This window comes from Porites lutea, chromosome 4 (genome assembly GCF_958299795.1).
Source record: "Porites lutea chromosome 4, jaPorLute2.1, whole genome shotgun sequence".
NCBI classification, from domain to species: domain Eukaryota; kingdom Metazoa; phylum Cnidaria; class Anthozoa; order Scleractinia; family Poritidae; genus Porites; species Porites lutea.
Window position 1 is genome coordinate 4195752 of NC_133204.1, and position 22500 is coordinate 4218251.

At 37.8% G+C, this 22500-nt stretch overlaps 3 protein-coding genes across 3 annotated transcripts in view; all 3 read left to right on the forward strand.

Moving 5' to 3' along the window:
- The first annotated feature begins 1632 nt into the window (after positions 1-1632).
- Positions 1633-6496, forward strand: LOC140935335 (uncharacterized). The gene is made up of 6 exons (XM_073384886.1): positions 1633-1778; positions 2443-2477; positions 3265-3381; positions 4215-4386; positions 5072-5159; positions 6120-6496. Exons 1-6 carry the CDS (start codon positions 1691-1693, stop codon positions 6334-6336), a joined length of 717 nt encoding a protein of 238 aa, XP_073240987.1. The 5' UTR covers positions 1633-1690; the 3' UTR covers positions 6337-6496.
- Positions 6497-10005: 3509 nt separating this feature from the next.
- LOC140935358 (acetylcholine receptor subunit alpha-1-B-like) lies at positions 10006-17816 on the forward strand. The gene is made up of 6 exons (XM_073384910.1): positions 10006-10191; positions 12109-12236; positions 14322-14470; positions 14990-15034; positions 16156-16265; positions 16612-17816. The coding sequence occupies exons 2-6, from the start codon at positions 12134-12136 to the stop codon at positions 17726-17728; spliced, it is 1524 nt and encodes a 507-aa protein (XP_073241011.1). The 5' UTR covers positions 10006-10191; positions 12109-12133; the 3' UTR covers positions 17729-17816.
- Positions 17817-20117: 2301 nt separating this feature from the next.
- Positions 20118-22500, forward strand: part of LOC140935337 (transmembrane protein 267-like) — a 3042-nt gene continuing 659 nt past the window's right edge. Inside the window, exon 1 of the mRNA XM_073384889.1 lies at positions 20118-20480. Coding sequence (XP_073240990.1) covers positions 20124-20480 — 357 coding nt within the window. The 5' untranslated portion in view covers positions 20118-20123. The remainder of the gene's footprint in view (positions 20481-22500) is intronic.

Sequence of the window (22500 nt, forward strand, 5' to 3'; positions counted from 1 at the left end):
ATCCATATAAAGAGTAAGTTTGATGTTTTCTTGCGATTTGTTTCAAAAGTAAAACACTGCAGGGACTTGTTCGGATCCGGTCGCTAGAAATTTCACTTGCAAGGATTTCCGATATTCTTGTTTCTATCTACTTAGTTTTCGTGTGAATATTGCATCATTTAAATAATCAGTACGTCTCTCAAGACTTTAGACATTTAAATTTTAATCCTTCATGATGAAGGTAACGCTTAAGAGCCATTCGAAAGCTAAATCAGAATGGCTCTGAAAACTCAAAAGACTTTAATCCAACTGCATTTAGTCATAGTAAAGACACATGGTACAATTCTCACAATTTAGGCTGGAGTTTTAACGTGAATGCAACTGCTAGTCAGGTTAAAAATGAAAGATATGACAGATAGAATTTAGAGCCAAAATTAAACCAAAGGGAGCATGCATATGGCTACCCAAAATGAAAGTTAAGTTATTCTCGTGAAAACGCTGAAGTTTAAGCCGGTCAGTAAATTGGCGCTTTCAAAACACTCACACATGTACATAAAAACAAAAGCAGACATTATGAGTCGTTTATTTAAACGAAGACTAACTCAGACCGTATTTTATATAAATGACACAGTTATTTGACTACTTTATCTGCTTATAATGGGTTATTTTGAGAAAATTAATTTTTAGTCAAAAAATAAAATTGTCTGGACTCGTGTGAACAGGGTATTATAGTAACAACAAGTTGTCATGTGCAGGCGACAATGATCTGCTCAGCAGTGTCTGATTTCTGTCTTTTGAGGATCAAGTCCCACTGAAGAAAGTGCGTTACAAGCCTACTCGGATTCAACGATAACACACTTACAAATCATAATTAGAACTTCCGTATAGCAACAAATTTGAACGAAAAAATTCATCAGCGTCTTAAGTCTCTTAATTTATTTAAAGTTATAGTTTCATTTAATGGATGTCGAGTACAGGTGAACATACACATATTAAGACAAAATTAACGCAGTCTGACTTGTGAGCGCTCTTAAGACTGGGATAATTGCGTCATGTTTGTCTTTGATTATTTTACCGCCCTCCTTCATTAATGTATTACTTTACATAACAAACCTTTACTTTGTTGCTTATTTTACCTAAAAGTTTTAAGACCATTTTTTATGTTTGTTGTCTACGAAAATGAAATTAATAAGCTCCAAAATTTGAGACTCGTTTATTTTGATTTCGGACCCCCAGGCAATGTTCTAAGTGAATGTTGTTGTCGTACTGAATGTTTCTAATATAAGCCTTATAAATGAAGTTCCTGAAGCTGAACAGAATCCTAACTTAAACCACATTCATCCAACAAAATACTTTTTTTTCCTGTTGTTTTGTTTACTAAACGTTCCTTTACTATCCTTTTCCTAGCCGGGTTTCCAAGCAGTGCACAGGAATACAAAGAATACAAGTACAGCAATTAGGATTTTTCCGTCTCACCAGGCTCCAAGGGAATTCTAAACCTTATTTTTCTTCCTCTTAAAAACCTTTTTACTTAGAGCCAATAATTATTTTATCTGTTTAAACATCGACTTTTTAATTGTATTTAATTTCTTAAGTGCGCTGGCAATTTTTATTAATTAAGTAAATGCATTGAACATACAAAAAGAAGCAAAGAAAGATCAAACTTCACAATTAAAGGCAATTGTGTTGAGGTTGTTTGGACGACTTGAAGATGAAGGCATTTTTCCTCGTTGCTGCTTTGTTGTTAGGTACCTCTAGCGCAAATCCACAGGCATCAAAAAGAACTCTAACTTGTTCAAGTAAGAGAATAATAATCCCTTTTAGAATTTTTTTGTTTTTCGAACTCCTTTAACTTGACTAAAATCTTTCATAATTTTATTTGTGGTTAAAAAAATATTAATATTAAATGACACAGGCCTATAACTGAACTGTGATCTTGCCCAACTGAGTTAAAAAGAAATTCTTTCTGATAAAAGGATACAAGAACAGCACTGGTTATTTGACCAGTAGTTTTAGGCTTGGGTCAATAGCTTTACCCGCCAGGTTAGAAAATGAAAATAGTTTATTGGTGGTTACGGTGGAACAGGGCCTGAGGAAATGGAACGTTAGCATTTAGAAGTAAATTTAGCATACAGAAGTAACTCGTTGTCCTTATTTGCAGTAAGGCCCGTGATATGTTACGCGACTCTTTTTTGTTTCACAAAATTTGGGATGCATATATGAACAGCGGCGAGTCCTACTCTGCTCTAACGCTAGGTCCTTATCTCGGCCACATGCACGCAAGCCAAACTGTGGTTTCGGTACAATAGCATCGGAACTGGTCACTTATCTTAAGACTAGGATAAACTTTCTTCATCGTTTTTCAATAACATTGTTTTTTTATTATTAATAATAAACCCTTTTTACTTTCTAAATGACTGTTTTTTATACGATCTTACTTATTTATTTATTTTATTTATTTAGAATTTCCGCGTCAGCTATCAGGAAGACTCTATTTGGTGAGAGAAACTTTTTTATACTAAACTCCCCATTCGAACAAACTAGTGAGTAATAACCAAATATGCAAGCGAATATAACTGTTCAGTGCGAGAGCACATTGACGAAAAACTAGCAAAAACTGAGCATCCCAGTCCTCGTGTCACTTCAACCGAAAACAAGTCAGATTTTTTTACCGAACTACTTTTGAAGTTGTCGTCACCTATTTTTCCTTTTATGTCACTGCTTAAGCAAAACATGAAAAACACGAGAATAAGGAGCATGATCTTCTCTCTTGTCTTTCTTTTCCTTTTCTATTGGTGGAGAAAGGGGTTACCGGTATTAGAATAATGATGATCGTTAGCAGCAAAGTCTTGAACGGGAGTGCTTAATATATGAATCTATATAGAGAGATAGTGTTCAAGTTTGTTCAACGTTATTTTGCCATTGCTATTGAAACAGAAGTAGAAAAACATCCAGAATTTTGCTAATAAAACTTTCTATGCTATTCACCATGACAAAAATATTTTAAACTCGTGCAAAAATTTGTCTGCATGGATACTACTTTCAGTACCAATGCCCAAGAAAGGTTGGACTTAAAATGTCTTCTTCTTTTTTGTTAATATACCCTCCATATCCATGCATGATTCAGAGAGGAGACATGCTTTTTATCGGAATTATATTGAAAATCATGAAGTCGGTCCAAACATCAAAGATAAGCTTCTTATCTTGGAGAACAGCAAAAACTCTATTAGGACTTTTCGCAGCAGAAAATCAAAAGTAAGAAAACTTCCGATGTTTAACTTGTAGACCGAAGAACAGGGTACGTACGACGTGAGATTCAATTTGGACATTGAGAGACAGTTTTTCCAAGCAGAGTTTACGGAACATGGGGAGAAATTTTCAATGTATTTGGACCAAAAAAATGTAAGTATTTTTAAGCATTTCTTTTAGGAGATTTGAAATGTTTTGCGTCTTGTATGTCGTCAGAATAAGATTTAGGCCCTGTCCACACTAATGCGGTTTCAAAAGTATGCGTTTTCGTTGTCATCGAAAACGGATCGATCGATTCGAGTCACCACTACCGTTTTGACTCTTTTTGTGACTGTTCACAAAAAAACGTCCGAAAACGATAGAGATGTGCACTTTGTGACGTAAGTTGAACTCTAGGAGAATGCTATAAACACACGCGCCAGCGATATTTTCGTTCATCGTTTTCATGCATATTTGATCCGTTTTCCACTGTTTTCGACCGTCCACACTAATACGATCGTTTTGATCCACTTTCAACGGCATTTTCAAATTGATGCGTTTTCGATGAAAACGCTTAGCGTATAAGTGTGGACGGAAGAGGGCCTAAGCGCATCGAAATGTATTCGTTTTCAAACAAAAATGAATTAGTGTGGACCAGGCATTAGTTAACAGATCTAGATCATGACGGCAAACGACAAACGTTAACTTGTACCTCTACGTGAGTTTTTCCGTCCACATGTCATTAACTGCTCATTATCTCTATACAGATATTAGTAGTTTCAAAACAGATTGATCCATACAGTCACATTTTGTGAACATTATAACCAAAGGATTATACCTGGTCAGGGAGTTTCAAGTTAACATAAATTACAGCATCTTTGTTTTCATCTTTGCTGTTATTTGCCGCCTTTATAATCAGTCCCCTCTCCCATCTATGATTATCCCATTTGCTACTGTGTATGAGCTTTCAAAATGTTTACGGTTCTAAAATTTTGGATGTTTTGTAGAACAAGTATTACTTGGTCCACCCAGGTGGGTGCATCGCTGGCGACCCTAGCACGGCACAGATGTTCCCGCTCAACCCCGGAGAATTCAGCCAATATCTAACACCAGTTGCCTCTGGTAAACTCGGATTAAATGGAGCTTCCGTTAACCTGTATTCAGTCAAAACAGATGAAGGTAAGAATTCAGAGATGCATTGAATTTTTGCTAGTGCCATCAATTAAGCTGGTAACAGATTCAGGGTTTTATTAATCCTAAAGAAGGTAACTATGTCGTTAAATAAATGCAAAGAATATCATCGCAGTAAAAGACGCTACTTATACAACTGCGAAAAGAAGTGAAGCCAGAAAAATTTCATACTTGCGGGGGAAAGTTGCCTCTTAAACTGAGATGATCAGTTTTCTTTGTATTTATTTCTTCTTTGCGGTTCAGCTATATGAAAATTCATAAACCCATTATTTCATATTTCATTACAGCAACTCAGCCAGATAACCACTTAGGAGACTATAACCAGCATTGTCCCTAACACTGGAAAAATCATGCTCAGTTTACTGTTTTTCTACTTGGTATTCAAAACTGTTACTGATCCAGGTCTACACAGGATCCAGTTGTTTGGTGTTTTGCTGCAGTTTTGACTTTATTTGTGTTTTTGATACAAATTGTCCCTAACGCCTGGGGTCGTTTCTCTGCACAATTACCTGGAAACACTTACCTTAATCAACCCCTAACCTACTTTCGCTCGCCATGAGAGATGCAAACATCAACTAGAAAAAGTTATAATTCCTGAGGAGAAAATGCATTAGAATGGTCACACATTATGCTTCTCATCATATTTCAAACCGCGATGAATTCTGTTTTTCAGGTTCCGGTATGGTGACTTTGGAGGGTGGTGATGCTTGCATTCCAGTGACCTTTGCCTATCATGACGATTCCAGTTCGGACTATGCAAGGTACGTAACGTTGCTCATCACTATTTTCGAGTTTTCTTAGTCCGATCATCTGGTTTAATAGGCATCAAACTGTATTTTGCCTACCCATAGCATGGGCACGAATTGTGAAATCGCAACTTAAACAAAGGGCAACCACAATCAGGGTGTTCCCACGTTCTTCCGACACTACCGTCTAATTCAACACAGACAAATAGAGCCTTCCCTTCCCTATTACCTTTTAGAGTTGTTGTTTCGCTGCTCAAATTTGACTGTAAAAAACAGCAAACAAGCCAACTTAGCAAATATTTCTTAGGTATTTATTGAGAAGAACACTTGACTTGAAAAATCAATTAGCGCATGTACAAAGCTGAAATAGCAGAAAATCTAAAACATCTTCCGTCGACAAACTGCTCAATTACCTGGATTTTAAAATGCCATCAGTTCACTTCTTAATTATGGTCTCAGTCTTATGCAAATAGTTTGAAAAAAAAAAAATGAAATAGAATAAAATTAACAATGAAGGGCGTGGTCGGGGTAGGGGTTGAATCCAGTTTTATTTTTCCGCCAAAATATAGTACATTTCATGAAAGTTTCTAACAACCAAAGCTGTTACCGATTGTAGCAGTAGGTTGTTATTAGAACTCCCACGAAGAAGTGTTAGTCCGTCAGTATAAGCAAGGGTCAAAAGTAATCACGTGTATTCCTTAAGTGGGGAAAAATGCAAAAGGCTACAGTATCTTGTGAAAGGGTACTTGTAACATGAAACCCGCTCCAAGGAAACAGACAACAGCTTGCACAGGAGTTTTAACGATAAAACTAGTTTTATCCTTTGCCAAAAGATCTGTCCTTTTTTGGTTGGCCCCCAGGGGAAAATTCCTGCTACACAACATATTGAGTGCTTCATTCCCACACCCCCTGGAATTCTATAACTCCTTCCTAAGATATCCATCTTAAATAATGATTACTTCATTTTATATCTAGTTATTTTGATTTGCAACCTTCGGTGGACCCCAAAAAGATGAAAATACCCGAGGAGTGCATAAATGGTCATCCCTCTATTCCAGCAAGACTTGTGCGCATAAGCGAAGCAGTCAAGAGGGGATTTACAGGAATCACGGTCAATAAACGGGGATTTCCTTGGACTGGCGCTTACGAAGGCGTTCACAAAAGGGGATTCCCCTGGGTCACACAAGGGTGATACATAAATGAAGTCTCAAGGATTGGTCGGTTAAGCCCATAAGAAAGTCTTACGGAAGTCTCATTTCAAGTAGTATATTAGAATGCAACACTTAAAATGTAAAATATAAAAAACGTAGAATTTAGTTGTATTGTTGCATATTAAAGTTAATGTCATCAGGTGGCTGGTTTCTTCCTTGCTTATCAATTAAAAAAACACAAGTCAGTCGAGAATTTCTACGGTTTCGTGTAAGCTACCTACGCTAGAATCATGAAGGCACACTGGCTCACGGAAGTGCAAAATTGCCTTTAAACAACAAGAAAAAAACGTAACTCAGTATTGTCCAAGGCATCAGCAAGCAAACCAAAATTAATCAGTTTGAGCGATTTTCGCCGCAAAGATCACTTTTAACTTGGCTCCATCCCGTGTTATCAAGATTTGGTCCAGTTGTCCCCTAGCGCTGGCTCTTAAAAAAAAGACTTTTAAAAAAGGAAGATTAAAGGTATGTTTACGGTGGAAAGTGCTCATGCTCACCTAACTAGACAGTTTACAGGCACCCCACTCAAATTATTAGAAACGAATAATCCAAATAGAACATTACATGATAAAAAATCCCAGCTGACAGGAGGCAGCAAGTTGACTATTTGCAAGCGCGGGCGAGGTTTTGAACTCAGGAAAACCGAGAACAAAACAAACAAGTGGCCGGTTTGTGACTCCGACGCGCTGAACACTCGGCAAATAAGGCCTCAGTATGTCAGCCTAGGTTTAGAACTATTTTCCCACCGAACATTTTCCCTCATATTTTTGCTCTATTTTTCAGCACAGATATTTTATCCTCATTTCAATTTGCATTTACGTCTACAGTTGAAATCATCCGCGCGGTATTAGCTTAGTCGGTAGAGCGCTTGAGTTCAGAGTAGGAGGTCGCAAGTTCGATTCCAGGGGCCGGCCAAGGCTCACTCCCTCTGCACTGCAAGCGGCTTGACCTTCGCGTTGCACGGATGACCACATAAAATGGCGGTCCGCTCCCCAGTAGTGCATTTTTTTTCCATTCTGCTTCAGTCCTTTCACGGCTTTATAATAGTGATGAATTCAACAGATTGCCCTGCTCCCAATATATGGGTCTTCATAACATGGAGGCCATGGGTTCGTTCCCCGTAAAAACCATGGCGTTTTTTGGGGCCTAATTTTCATTGCAATATGCTTAAATTTGACATTATAACTGTAACAGGCGGTGATATTTTCATATAAATCAGTTGTCACTTTCTTGCCAGATTCTGCTGACCCTCAACTTCGAGGATGAAATTTTTTAAAGGGCCTGTGTCTTGCCTATGTCGTGGCTGGCTAGTTCACTTGTTTATAATGCCAATTAGGCGTCCTTATACGTGTAAATGACAAAAGCACAGCTTCCCCCAAACAATCTATCTCCCAAGCATTATATCAAACGTTACAAACAACGAAAATGAACTTTGAAACACTGTGTGTTAGGTTTACAAGTTTCATCTTCAACTTTGTCCATCCGTGCCTCCTATATATCTAGCCGATTTTTTAAAAACCAACCTAACGAAATTTGCAGCAGAAGAGAAAAAAACAATGGTTGCCCACTTAGTTTTTATAATAGCTACTTTTGGCCAGAAAAAAAACTGTTGGACGCAAAAGGTCCATTTTGGTAATAACGTTTTCAAAAATCCGGCTAGAACATCCTTCAAAATGAGCAGCCACTTCGAAATGGCACAGTTTGAAAGATTGGCAGAATTATTTGGAAACATCTAGCTGTTTTTTTGAAACCCTACCTAACGAAATTTGCACTCATTTGAGTGAAAAGACGTCAAAAGGCAGATTTTTTAAGCCCTACAAGCTCCAAAATCATAGGAACGGCTCCAAAATCATAGGAACGAAGGAAAAAGAAAGGAGCAAGAGCGAGGAGGAGGAAAGGAGGAGAAGAGTAAAAAGCAATGGTTGCACTCTTAGTTTTTATAATAGCTACTTTGGCCAAAAAAAAAATGTTGAACGCAAAAGGTCCATTTGGCGATACCTTCTAATAAATCTTTTGAGCTGTTATTTTTACGTTTCACTCAGTTTTTTCAGTAGTTCTGTCACTCGGTCTGAATTTTGATTAATTCCTTGACACAGCTCTTTAAGGTGTTTCGATACAGCTTTTCGGAGACCATGGCGATATTTCTCAATTGCCTTAAAGTGATTTTATCCTTGTCCGATGGCCATAAAATTTTCACTACTTGAACTTTGTCAAAATTTAGTTTTAATTAAAATCTATACTACCATCTGATAACAATGATAAACAAAACTCTCTGAAATCAGTCAAAGACGAATTTGGCGACATCTAGGCCTGCTTCGAAAATCCGACATCAGGAACTTAAAGTGTGGTGTTTGGCAAATAATCTCCATGAGAATAAAAAAATCTGTATGTTTGAATTTCAATAAAACGCAAATAAATTTCAAAACTTATATTTTTAATAGTCGAGATAAAAAGATCATATTTTTATGCTAGTAAATTCTGGGGTATTTCCTTGTTTGCGATCTTAGAAACTAACTTCCATTCCAAAAGCAACTCGGTTGTGCAAACGCTCTTTTTCATATATCTCACGGATGGCTCGATAGAATTCTTTAAAATATCAAAACGCAATCTTCATGGCGTGCATAATAATGTGTCAATTAAACTTTCATTAACATGGATTCACTGCAACATCCTGCCCTCAAATTCCAAGCAGAAGCCACTGGTTTGAGGTTATGCTAATTTTTTCAAATTAATGCGCGATACTTACCATCATGACTGGATGACTACATGCGCATTTGATCATTTGATATATGTTTATTTGCGTAATACCAAATAATAAATATTATTATTATTATTATTATCATGATAATGATTGGCTCGTGGTCAAAACTCGAGCGCAAGAACAGTCCCATGATGCAATTAGAAACAACACCAAACCGGTTTTACTAGCAACTTCCTAGAAGCTTGCCCGCTTTTCCTTTGTTTATGGGGCTCGTGAACTTGACAATTTACATAAGATGAAATAAGTTACCGAAGACATTTTCCCAGAGCTTTCCATTCGTCAGAACTGACCGACCAGACCATTCCCGTCATAATGAGAATTTCACTATTAATCAAAACTATTCAGCCAGATACATGTGATATCCTGTACTTTTGACGTCATTTTACCGGATATTGGTCAACGTTATGAAGAATAAGCCGTAGAATTTAAACCGATTAAAAATTGAATGAGAAATATTTGGAATGCGAATAATAATGTTTTAAACAGTAGAGAAGCTTTTCATTAGCCTCCTCACCCGCTGACAGTCTGTGTGCATTGATTTTTTTAAATTGGCTATGAAAGTTTGAGACAATGAAATAATTTATTTTAGAAAATTGTCTATATTTTTCCATGAGTAACTCGAAACGTATTTCGTGTCAAAATGATCCAGAAAACTCATTCTATTGAAACAAACGTTCATCTTGGCACTTGGCAAATTCTAATCAATGTCACAGGCTTTGTTTACATCTATTTGGCGCTTGTTTTCGAATAATTTGAGAGTGGTTTTGTTGGCACCTGTTTATTTGGTGGGCTCGCGAATTGTCTTCTCTCTGCCTGTGGAGACTACCTGTTGTTATACCCAAGCCATCTCGGCAAAATTCAAAGTGAATTCCTGTTGGTATTCATATCAGGCCTTTCTTACATCGCACATTAACACTGCCTTGTTATTTATCATGGTATTTAACGCTTTTTGAGGCTGTGACAGCATAAAACAAGTCTTTTGTTGCTTCGAGGGCACAAGCAACCTCTAGAATTAAGTTCATCACCAAACTGGAAGTAACCATTTTAGGATTGTTGAACCCATGCACGCCTTCGCAAGGTGAGATTTAATATTTCAAATCTAATATTTCCTCTCATTCACTTGAATTCGAAGACGAAAACAATATTAAAAGCCTCTTTTCTCGAAATAGAGCAGTGAGTTTTTGCTTTTGAAACGTAGACTACCTTATTACGCATATTCATAGTGATAAAAGATACATATGCACAGTTACCAAAGGTTTAATTCGTCTTAAAAACGTGTTATTTTGTTTCAGTTAGGCGGTAAAATGTTTGACACTTACACTTGCTTGACGCTTTGAAGAAAAATTATAAGAGATAAGATAAAAACAATAAGCTTCGCTTTCACTTATCTTCTTTTTTGATTTTTTTCTGTTTTAATTTAAGTTTAAAAACAATCTATGGTTAATTAACACAATAGACGGTTTATTTGTCAGTTTCAAACTGAAGCCTAGCCACTAGAATGATTTAACGGATCAAAAGCAAAAAAAGTATTTTCGCTCAATACTTGTTAGGATAGATGATCGTGTAGTCCAAATAAGGACTGTCCTACCAGACGGACAAGAAGTTCAATTTTAAAGTTTAAATGATTATTCATGGAAGCCTGCGCCCAGTTATATAGTCAGTGAAACCTGGCAAATTAACAAAGTAAAGAACTGATCAGTTTATTTTTGTGAATCCTAGTTAGAAACACACTAATCGCACCAACCTTGTCTTTCACAAAGTTAACTCGCTAATAAATTAGGCTAAAACTGAATTAATTTTGTTCAACTGCGTAATATTAATTTGAGTTCATCGTATATTAGCTAGTATATCGCTAAGTAAAGATATCTACGTAAACTAGTGAGTTCGCTTGATAATCTCAAACAATAAATCGATTTAATCCTCTTTAATGAACACTTTAATTAACACGTGTACTTGTCACAATTAATCAATTTGCTACTTGGGTCACAAATATGTAACACTCTTTAAAATAGCGTTTCTAAGTGATTCGAACTGACAACCCTAACTCGTTTGTCATAGAGGAATATGTGTCAAAGCCGTTATTGAAAGGACAAAATAAAAATCGTCGTTGGATTAATGAGACAGAGCTGATTTTAAATGGTATTTTCCAGATCAGATCTATTTTATTGATTGAAGATTCTAGAAGTTTTACCATCTACCTTTAATAGGTTTTGTGGTTCTAAATGCAAAAAGCACCATATGAAGAAAAACAGCAATTCTTGAGACGACAGCCTAAAACAAACGTTGTTACCTCAAAGTAAAGTCAAGGTTAATCCATGTTTTGGTGAAATAAAAAGATTGTCTTGCCTCACTGCGGTCCGTTGTGGTTAACCTTCTGCAAAATAATCGTATATAAAGTCAGATATTTAACTTGAGACGATCTATGCATCTGTGACTAAACTTAAAATATAGGATACTTGGCATCCAAGTCAAATTTGCACCTTGATCGGCTAGGCCAACGCTTTTTAAATGGTTTTTTAGTTGAGAATTAAACCGTTTCTTTTTCCCCTTTTAATATGATCATGAGCGCTCTAGGAGTAAGCAAACTGCCGATGTGTCATATTGTTAAGAATCACTGCTAAAAACAAATAACATTCAATTGTCTTTTAAGAGTTTAAACCGCGTTATCTTATTTCCTTTTGGTCTTTAATTTTTGAAGAATGCTTTTCGAATCATATCCCAGACAACTAAATGTCCTTTTTGACCTATTCACATAAATACTGACGTTTCAAACCAGTAACTTGTTTTTGTCGACTACAAATTTTCTTGCAAAATGGGAGCACAAGTCAGAGCTCATTTAATTTAAATCGATGTAAAAGCCCGTCTTTCGGTTTTCCGCGGTTTTCATTTTGTTTTCAAAAGCTCGTTTTATTTAAAAAACGTTTGGTTGGTGTTGAAAGGGCAAACTTTACAGATAATGGATTATTTTCTTATATTTATTCTTTGCTCTTATCAGGGTCAGGATTTTTAAATAGCGGCCGATGAAGAATGAGACATGTAGGAGAATGTACCCAAGACTACGCATTCATTTGCTCTGCTTGGTAGCTTTCTTTGTGGCCTGCTATCAACATCCTGTTTTAGCAGGTAATTTTTTTTTCATTATTTTTATTTTTCGCTTCTGTTGTTTCAGTTTGGCATCAAAATTTAAAAACATTTGCGTCACAGGAACGCAATAACTGCACCTCATAAACCGACAGTAAGCACTATCTTGTCTTCTAGCTACTCGAGTGACTCATAAGTTGTTGCACAGTGCTCGATATCATAGATAACTTTAGATTCGAGGGCAAGATCTGCTCCAGGATGTAAACTGAGTACAGAAAACATATGGTGCTAGGGTGATCCGACAAAAATGGAGGCGTGTCAGTGGGTAATCACGGCAATTAAGGTGGACAAAATCGTTTGGCGTTACCACGAGCTGATAAACTGCTAGCAGCTGCTGAAAGGTAGTTGTTAACGCTAGTAAAGAGAGCAGAAGAATCCAAATTGCGTGTTTGTTTTTGTCAACTATTTTTTAAACTATAGATCCGCCACTGCTCCATGTAAACAGCTCTCTTAGAAAAAAAATGTGGGTGATCAAATTTCAAAAAAGCTTACCCTGATTGTAATTTGACATGGTTTGCACTCTTTCGGAAAGATTAAGTGCAAATTTTTACCCTCATTGCTTATGTGAATTTCGATATTTTCAGCGAAAAAAATCAAATTAGTTTTAAGACATTTGCATCATATCAACAGCAAATGTTTAGGTTTTCACTATTAAGTAGTTTAATAATTTTTGAGTCTACTGTGTTCACCTAGAAAAACCGATGTATATTGGGTATAACTTCGGCAAAGAGGATGGAAATGAATCAAAATTTTATACACAGAAGTATAGCTATATCCAACAGGGGCAGTAAGTCTCGTGATATGTCACGTGGTCTTGTGAAATTTTTTCTGACAATCCTCAGTAAAACTGTCAACGCCTTAAAGAAACTCACAGGAAATCAAGTAATAACATTTTGATGAAAATTGAAATACTCTGTCATGTCTTGATCATTAGCTGTCCTAGCACTTCAATAAAAAGTTATGAGAGCAAACGTCATTTCAAAGGCTAAATTCAAATTCAGTCTTAAATTGTTCAAAACTTCAATTGTAAACTTTGAGTACTTTCATATATCCTCTCTCCTCAAACAACATTTATTAAACCATGCAAATTAAACATTAATTCGCCACCAATTTACTGGTTTCTTTTTAAAATTTAAATTTTTGACCACGCAGCATGTCACGTGAACATACTGCAGTTATAAGTGAAGAAACAAGAAGGTCTCACGATTAACATTTGGGGAAAATTTCATCTTGTTCTAGGTATTCCAGCGACAGACATCTCCAGTCAGTAATATTTTGCGAACACACGTTTGACACTGGCCTTAAAAATTCTTGAGAAAGTTTTTTTTTTTTTAAATGCCATTATTTGCCCTCAGCAGTATTTAAAATAGCACTAATTCAAAGAGGACAGACCGGAAATTGCTGTTGCTCGAAATGGCTAAAAGTCGCAAGTGTTCATCAGTAGGATGCCTAAAATGTGTGCAATTCCACAATTGGTTTCGGCTCCATTAAATCCTATACCAAACTGAAGAACATTTTAGTGGGGCCGAGCAAATGCGCGAAACAAATAATTAAAATGATTTACAGGGTTAAGAATCTTAACTGGCCGAAGGCAAACCAGTACGCGCAGGTGTGGTCGGGGATTTGAATTTGGGTTTACCGAGAACAAATCCAGCTAGCGGTCAGGGAGGAACTTGAACTTGAAGTCGGGACCTTCGAATCAGTGCAATATTCCAGCGCTCTTATAACCGCTTGACCTCGTTGCCTCCCATCTACATTTAAAAAGCCTTGAGATAGTTTGGTATTGCTGCCATTTTAGTTGCTTTAGATTTTCAAATGAGCAACCAAAAGGAACCTTAAGTCTTTATGGAAATGAATTTAGTTATGATCTAACGGATTTTTAATGCTTAAGGAACAATCAGTTGGCTGGCATGAACACATTGCCATCTTTTTACTTGCGATTAGAAAAAAATTTCCTTTACAGAGTGACCTTGTTCTTTTAACTTGTCTGAATTGATTTTAAGGCTTATGAGAAATTTTCCTTTTAGTGCTGCTTGAATTTGAAATGACTTTGTTATTTCATCGTAGATATTTCTACGGATAACCGCGAGACAGATGAGTTTCGTCTTTTGAGAGACCTGTTTAATCACTACGATAAAGAAGCCAGGCCAGTTAACAACGTTTCCGATGTTGTGAATGTTGAATTTAGTTTGAGCTTAATACAGATAATCTCAGTGGTAAGTTGTTCCTTAAAAAAGCCTTTCCAACCATTCAGACCCTAACGTTGTCTTGAATTGAAGCATGGTTAATTAGAGCTAAAGGTTTATTGGAGGAGGGGAAAGAAGTTACTTCTCCACTTGCAAAACTTCTCAGATTCAAGATCATATTAAAAGCCATGAACCAAAAATAGTAATAGTTATGGAATATTAAGGGAACCTGGCGACTATACTTAAAAAAACATGACCAAATTAATGGTCAAAAGAGCGGCCATGTCAGTGATAACAGATGAGGCAAGAATTAAAGTAAGCGGCTGTCGGTGAAAGACATTCGGGTCGTCGCTTTCAAGGTGATTTAAAAGATATGCAAAAGGAGTTGATGACTTAGAAACCAGCATATTCAATTTGCAAGGTGTCCTAAATTAAATGTCAACAAGAGCTTTGTGCTCACGTTAACTTGAGAGGTAGGGAAGCAGAAATTAATACTAGTGGCTAGTTTTATAGACTCTAACTCCGTTTTCCTGTATTTTTTGTTCCCAGAACAGTAAGTCACAGCTTTTGACTCTTAACGTCTGGATTCGTCAGGTAAGGCTGATGCTCTCCACTGTCAAGGGCTACTGCCCCTGATATAGGACAAGTTCTTTTCAGCTTTGCGTTTACAGCTATTTCGAGAAAGGTTGTCAGAAAAAGTGCACGCGACAATCCCGAAAGGCATTGTGGGTGGTTTTAAGTTCACTGTTCTTTAAAGAAATTTGAAAGAATTGGTACGAAAGGCCCTGGAAATGTGTTTGCGAGTGTTAAAGGAAAGTAACAAAAGTAGGTTCGACAGGTACATTCGTCAGAAACAGTGTATTGATCATATCCCATATTACCTTAATTTCGGGATTGTCGCGTGCACATTTTTCCGACAACCTCTCTCGAAATAGCTGTATATGGACCAAGTACGGTCGAGTCCGGCCTGGTCCGTGAAGGACTTAAAATTATCATATGACCAAAAGATTATTTCTCGGGGGACCAAATCGGTTAACCCCGACTGGGGAAAGTAGGCCCACCTTGAATATACTACTTGGGTGGACAATAAGCACTCACCGTTCGCTTCTACCTAGCCAGCCATTACCAGTACTATTTTAAGTTTAAATTTACGGACTGACAAGGTTTCCCAGTCGGTTTGAGGCGTTATTCTCAATGATAATATCAGTATTGTGATGATAGAGATTTCCTAACTAGAACTAAAAGTTTAGTTAAACGTAACACGAGCGGTCTATAAAATCTGGCCTGATTAACTTAGTGCCTTCGCTTTAATATGTGGGTCTTTGCATACATTTCCAAATGGCGACAGATCAGGGTCGGCCAGGGGGGGTAGTGGTATACCAGTATACCCGAAAAAAATTCGCCAAAATACCCCAAAATACCCAAAATTCATCCAAATATACCCAAAATTATACCCAGGTATACTTTATACCTGAAATTCAAAGAAAGTGATATACCGAATACCCGTATTTAAGCTGCAATATAACGTATACCCGAGTTAAAAAGCCCTTGTATACTGTATACCCAAAAACCCTGGCCGACCCTGATAGATTCTTTTGTTTGAACTTCGCCTCTTTGTTTGCCATTTATGAACGTAATATAACAAGAGAGAATGATCTACTTTAAGAGAAATTGATGTCAAGATAATCAGTGAATTTTATTTATGCACTCCACAGAAATGGAAGAATCCAATTTTGGGGTGGAACAAAACGCGTTACGGAGAAATTAAATCAGTGAATGTGGAACCTACTAAAGTTTGGATTCCTGATGTCATACTCTACAACAAGTGAGTGTTTATCGTTAATGTGTACTCACTTTAATTTGCTCATTTTTGCCTGTATGGCGAGGGCTTTACCGATTGGAAGCGGCTGCAAAAATGATGAACCAAACCAATTACGCGCTGATTACACATCTCTTATTTCTGTACTGTGCCTTTAAGTTGAAGAGATTTTTTAAAAATTTGACCCCGTCTCCTCTCGTATTGATAGGGAAAGTCAGCACGAATCACATCCCCCCGCCCCTTCGTCGCGAGAGGTCGTCCGTTCTCCTTTCTGACAATAATACTTGGAACAACATTTTAAAAATCTTTTTATCTATTTTACTGATTATGTTTTTTTGTTTATTTACTACAGTGCGGATGATAGTTATGGCGGTGGACTCGAGAAATACAAGACATCGGTCGTTTTGCACTCTAACGGGTACAACGAATGGAATGCACCAGCCTCCTTTACAAGCACCTGTAAGATCAATGTAGCAAATTTTCCATTCGATAAGCAAAACTGCTCGTTAAAGTTCGGCTCATGGACTTTCCAAGGTGACCGCTTAACAATGACATCGTCGGAGACATCAGCAGATCTCAACATGTACATGCAAAATGGCGAGTGGAATCTTCTTGCAATGCCGTCCAAATTAAACAAGGTGTATTATAACTGCTGCCCTCATCCATATTTCGACGTTACGTTGGACTTGATTATCCAGCGCAAGCCATTATATTATGTATTTAATTTGATCCTTCCGTGCGCACTGATTTCCACACTGACGCTTATACTATTTTTTCTTCCTCCGGAATCTGGAGAAAAAGTTGGTTTGGGGATTACTGTTCTGTTGGCCATGACTGTTTTTCTGTTGTTAGTTGCTGAAACACTTCCAGCAACTTCAGATGACGTCCCATTGTTGGGTCAATATTTTATTGCAACCATGTTTGTTACTGCAATGTCACTAGTCAGCACTTGCACCATATTAAACTTTTACCACCGAAGTCCCTCGACTTCTCCAATGCCTCGCTGGGTCCGTGTGATCATCCTTGGTTACATGGCAAAGGTGCTGTGTTTCAAAATGGAAACAGAGGAAGAAATTAAAATGACTCCTAAGATCAGAAGAAGGAGAATAGAATTCAACGTGGATGGTGACATAGGACTCGATGACAACGATTACATGACCCTTCCCGAGAGCCCACGAAAATTTCGCGACGACATGTCGATTATCTCACAAAGCGGCCGAAGTACTCCGAGCAGACGAAGCTTTCGCAGCATGAGTATCGTAGGTGGTCAAAGTTCCTTCACTGAGCGGCTCCTTGAGGATATCAATACCCTAGCAGAGGATGTGCGAGCAAAACAAGAAGATGAAAGGCAGAGAGAGGAATGGCGGATTGCGGCGCTTATTTTGGATCGAATGTTTTTCTGGTTGTTCTTGAGCCTTACAGCGTTAACAACTTTTTTAATATTCTACAGAGATTCCGTCATGCAGTAAACAAAACTAAGGGAATTTTTATTCGACAGAAAGTTAATTTTGGAAAGTCCCGCCAGTGAAAAGGCTGTCTCGACGAGCCTGTTAAGCGCGGAAAATTCGTCCATGATGTGAGGACACCCCGATTATACCACTGATATGGAATATAAAGCGCTTGATCTTGCGTGAAGGTAGCATGGTTGGTTGACGTTTGAACAGCCTTGCTAGTACTGAACTGAGAAACATGTTTTAACTTAGAGTGTTTAAAATTCATGATTAAGAAGAACGCCATGTCTGGCTCTCAAACTAATTTCAGTTGTAGGCCGTGAAAAGCTAAAGGTGTACTTTGCTATCTGAAACTAAGCACACGAGTTTTGTAATTATTGAGACACTGTAGATCTCACAATAAGATTGACAGGACACTTGCCAAGAACAGTTAACTCTAGTTTGACACGGTTTTTGAAAAAGCCATACATCAACAGACACCAAATTGGCACTTAACTTGCAGTACCACTTCACAGGAATCTGCAATTGGGTAACCTTTATTAACTGCAGGCGTTTACTGGCGTGGGGTGGTGGGGTGGTTGGGCAGTACTACAAACTCAGTCACTCGGTTTGTACCTTCATTGTCTCTAAAAGGTCTCTCCGGTCTCCGGCAGTGGCGGACAGGCCAAAACCCCTGGGGTACTCCATATAAAGTCTTAAACACGGGGAAGTTCCGCCCAAAATTGGTTCCTATTTCGGGCTTCAGGTATGTAATATGGTAGGGATATTACGAGCTGAAGTATTCAAGTGTGAAGAAATCTGTTATTTAAATGTCTTCAAGAAATTTTGAACTGAGGCACCGTATGGCTTTATCCTCATGGTTTATTATGTTCAGCCATATTTTCGTTCATTAACCTCATCCCAAGGGTGTAAAAAAGTGACGTAGTGTTCTTAACTAGGTTTGTTAAAAGCTTCGGGGGTGGGACACCGGGACCTAATCTCGTACCCAGATCTCACTCTGTTTTACATTGAAAAGTGGCCGTGGGAGATCTGGGTACGAGATTAACTGGGACCTTATAAAACTTTGTTGAGTAGCTCTCCTAAGGCAAAGCGAAGCTTAAAAACGCAATTTCTTAGGCCTCGCTTCCATTAGCTTCGTATTTCCGGTCGTCGCATCTCTCTACCCTGGAAGAGAGAAGCAATGACCGGAAGTACGTCTGCTTTCGCAGGCTAAATGTGTACCCCATTACTGGTGGTATATTTGGTTATCTCCAAACTGTTTTTGTGCTTTCATAAAATCAAAGTTAACAACTACACACCTTAAATCTGAGTGCTCTTTCGTGCGTAGACAATAGGCCCAAAGGAACATATTATTTGGACACCTATAAAGAATGAATAACTAATGCTAGTGTTGAAAATCAACAGCGCCTGTTACACCAATTTGTGAATAGATCAATGTAAAAAAATTCGACTCATAAAGTGTGGGGGTCTCTTAAGAAAACACAGAGATTATTTGTCTCCTTCGAGTTATTTTTAGTTTAGTATTTCCGACTGGCACCTCCCTCATGCCATAGTTTGTTTCAGTTTTGTCTTACTTGTTGTAAATGTCTGCATGCTAGTTTGTTTTATTGAAAATAAACCTTTTTCCCAGAATACAGAGTGGCTAAGAATGAGGCTTTTATCATTTTTGTTGGTATGACACTACTCCTTATTTAGCTGATTTTCAGACTATGAAATAATTTTGATCTATGGTAAAACCAGGAGGAGCGCCTGCTGTGCAACTGGAAATGTTGAAATTAGGCACAAGAAGAATACAAAATTAACTATCGGGCTCTTGCTAGTCTCTGTTGCAATTGACTTCCTTCGAACAGACAAATCATAAAACGTGTAAAACAACACACATACTAATCACGTTGGGGCCTGTCCACAGACTTTTCACGAATATTGCGAGAAAAAATTAATATCTATTATTTTATAGAAAAATAGAGGGTCTGTAAACAGGCTAACCATATATGGTATTTATACATATGGAGCTGCGTTAACAACTGATATGTACTTGTCATCAAACAAACTCTAAATTACATAAAGAGACGAAGTGATGAACCCTGTTAACAATTTGATGAAATCAAATTAGGGCTTTTCGCCCGTGCCCGAACACACGGATGAAGAAAGATCTAACTGACTTTGATCTATAATGACTACCTTCACCAAAGCTCACCGATTTGGCAAATCGAGATTGATCAGTATTCTTACCGCAGGGATTTAAAAATAAAGTAAAAAAATTATTTAGTTGTGACCCAGGGTGTACAGCTGCAGTCCGAAACAAATAGATAAAACCAGCACCTACCCTTGTTTTAATTCCGTCGCGCACTGAAACGATGGCTGGCATGCCTGTGATCAACTAGTGTCCAGTTTCTCACGGACAAAAGACAATATGGCGGATTTCTTGCATCAGACATACAATATTTTTTCTTCCTTCGCAACTTATCCTTTTCAGCTGTTACCACATTGTTTTCCTCCCACGTTTAAACACTTTGCTGTTCAAATCATTCCGTATGGTTTTCTTGGTAGTATTTGTTATATACTGGATGTTATTTTCCTTGCGATTCAACATCGCATACTCCGAGCACTTGTGGATAACATGGCTCACGGAGTTATCGCTTTTGTAAGCTGGTGTGTTGTCAGCGAAGTTTTAACTAGAAAGGATTTGGCGGATGGAGTCCTAAGTGCTTTTATTGCTTGTGCCTTAGACGTTGATCATTTTATTGCTGCCAGATCGTTTAATTTGCAGGTAAGTGTATAAAAGCGGTGTAAGATATTATTTTTACTGAGTGAAGACATACTTAACGACTTTCATTCGCCCCATGTAAGGCAATTCAAGAAAGTATTGGATTCTTTATTTTACGCTGTGGATTCCAGATTCCCGGTACTGGATCCTGGATCCTGGATTCCTTCATTTCAAAGCCTAGGATTGCAGATTCCACAATTAAAAATGTGCAGGTTTCGGATTCCAGAAACAAAATATACAGGATTCCGGAATTAGGATAACCTTAGAAGGGCGCCATTTCGTAGTGGACTATATAAGCCAGGCTGGTCTGGTTAACCAGACTAGCTCAAGCAAAGAACTAGAATCTGTTGAGGCCCTGTTTGGGTTCAATTCCGACAAGCGTCATGGCCTTGAAACAGCAATATTGGACCACAGGTAGTCCATCCAAACTGTTCGAGGCATCGTGACGTCACGCACGACATGTAATCCCATACATTTACTGTATTTCGTAACTTCCACACTTGGCTTGATTCAAGTTTTGAATTTTGATCCCAAATGTTGATGTAATGTAATTATCTTTATTCATTTTTCTTACACTACTATCAACATTAAATATTTTGGGATCAAAAGAGGCAACATCCTGTGTTTTATGAAGCATTTCTATGGATCACTTGAATCAAGCCGAGGGCGGGCGTTATGAAATACAGTAAATGTATGGAATCATGTCACGCATGACACCATGATGCCATGAACAGTTTTGATAGTCCACCTGTGATAAGACAGATGAATTGATGAGAAATGACATAATTTTGGTTCAAAACTGCAAAAGCATTGAGGAAAATCTCAAATACAATAGTAAAGTACCGACAGGGACATGGCCTTCTCTTCAATATGCAAAACGACTGCTTTAGAAATTCAGACTAGGGACATACATACCCCTGCCCCCCATAGAGAGCCTCTGTACTTAGTAATTGCTTATTGACTGTCCCCTAGGGAAACAGGGTGTTCAGTAGCACCGGTGTTTTGACATATCTCAACTCAAAAATCAAAAAGGGGTACACAGTCTCAGATAATGTTTGCGTCTAAAGTTCATTTGTGAGTTTTGTTCACCCTATTAAAGGAGTTAAGATGTGTTCCTTTGAGATGATCCAGATTAGAATCAATGATCCAAGATCACTCTGTTCTTGGTGCATAAAATGAACCAATGAATCCTTTCCGAGGGTGGATTTGTTGGCTCCTTTGATGTGCAATGATCCAAGTGATCTTGAATCACCCGTCCTGATCTGGATCATCCTGCTGGAATGCACTGTTAGATAGTTGCAACTTCTCACATGACATATCCTTGTCCAGTCAGAGTTGGGACATTCCCAACAGTGCAAATTTGAGTTTTATTAATGTTGTGAATAATCATCAGTTGATCATCACAAAAATCTGGGATGCATCGAGAAATTAGAAATACTCCTGATTCTCTAGATTTGACTCAGATGTTTTCATTAATTGGCAAAATCTGGGACAGTAGGGAAACAGTAAAATCCCTGATCACCTAGGATTTTCCTGGAGTAGGGTTCTTACATCTACCTATACACTGTTTACAAGTAGCCATTACATCAACTGAAGGAGGATCATGAGGTTATCTCTATATTAAGATCTCTCCTTACAGATAACCTACCCAGCCTAGGAAAGGTTGGCCACGCTACTGGGGTCTACGTCCCTACTATTTTTGAACAGTGGTGTGGGTTCTTTTATATTCCACCAGTACCTAAAGTGATTTGTCCTTATCTGAAAAGACTAGAAAGTCTAGCCATTTTTGCAGATGTCATTACAATATTACAAAGACAGCTCTTTTTTCTCAGTTATTTTAAGGCCATTAGTGTTGGTCTGGCCGTGGTTTGGACCTGTAACCTCCTGTTCAGTAGACTGGCACTCTCTCAACTGAGCTAACCTGAGAGAATAGAGAAAACTGACACAAAGTAAAATATTTTATCTTTCATGTTTTTCCTATCTGATCAGTGAGTCATATGTGAATTAGTTTACCCATATAATT

Excerpts from the sequence above, each read along its gene's own strand:
- LOC140935335 (XM_073384886.1), top strand. The coding sequence starts at position 1,691 with ATGAAGGCATTTTTCCTCGTTGCTGCTTTGTTGTTAGGTACCTCTAGC. Across the intron at positions 2,478-3,264 it reads TATCAGGAAGACTCTATTTG|ACCGAAGAACAGGGTACGTA; the intron begins GTGAGAGAAACT and ends TTTAACTTGTAG. Across the intron at positions 4,387-5,071 it reads TTCAGTCAAAACAGATGAAG|GTTCCGGTATGGTGACTTTG; the intron begins GTAAGAATTCAG and ends TCTGTTTTTCAG.
- LOC140935358 (XM_073384910.1), top strand. The coding sequence starts at position 12,134 with ATGAAGAATGAGACATGTAGGAGAATGTACCCAAGACTACGCATTCAT. Across the intron at positions 12,237-14,321 it reads TCAACATCCTGTTTTAGCAG|ATATTTCTACGGATAACCGC; the intron begins GTAATTTTTTTT and ends ATTTCATCGTAG. Across the intron at positions 15,035-16,155 it reads TTAACGTCTGGATTCGTCAG|AAATGGAAGAATCCAATTTT; the intron begins GTAAGGCTGATG and ends TGCACTCCACAG.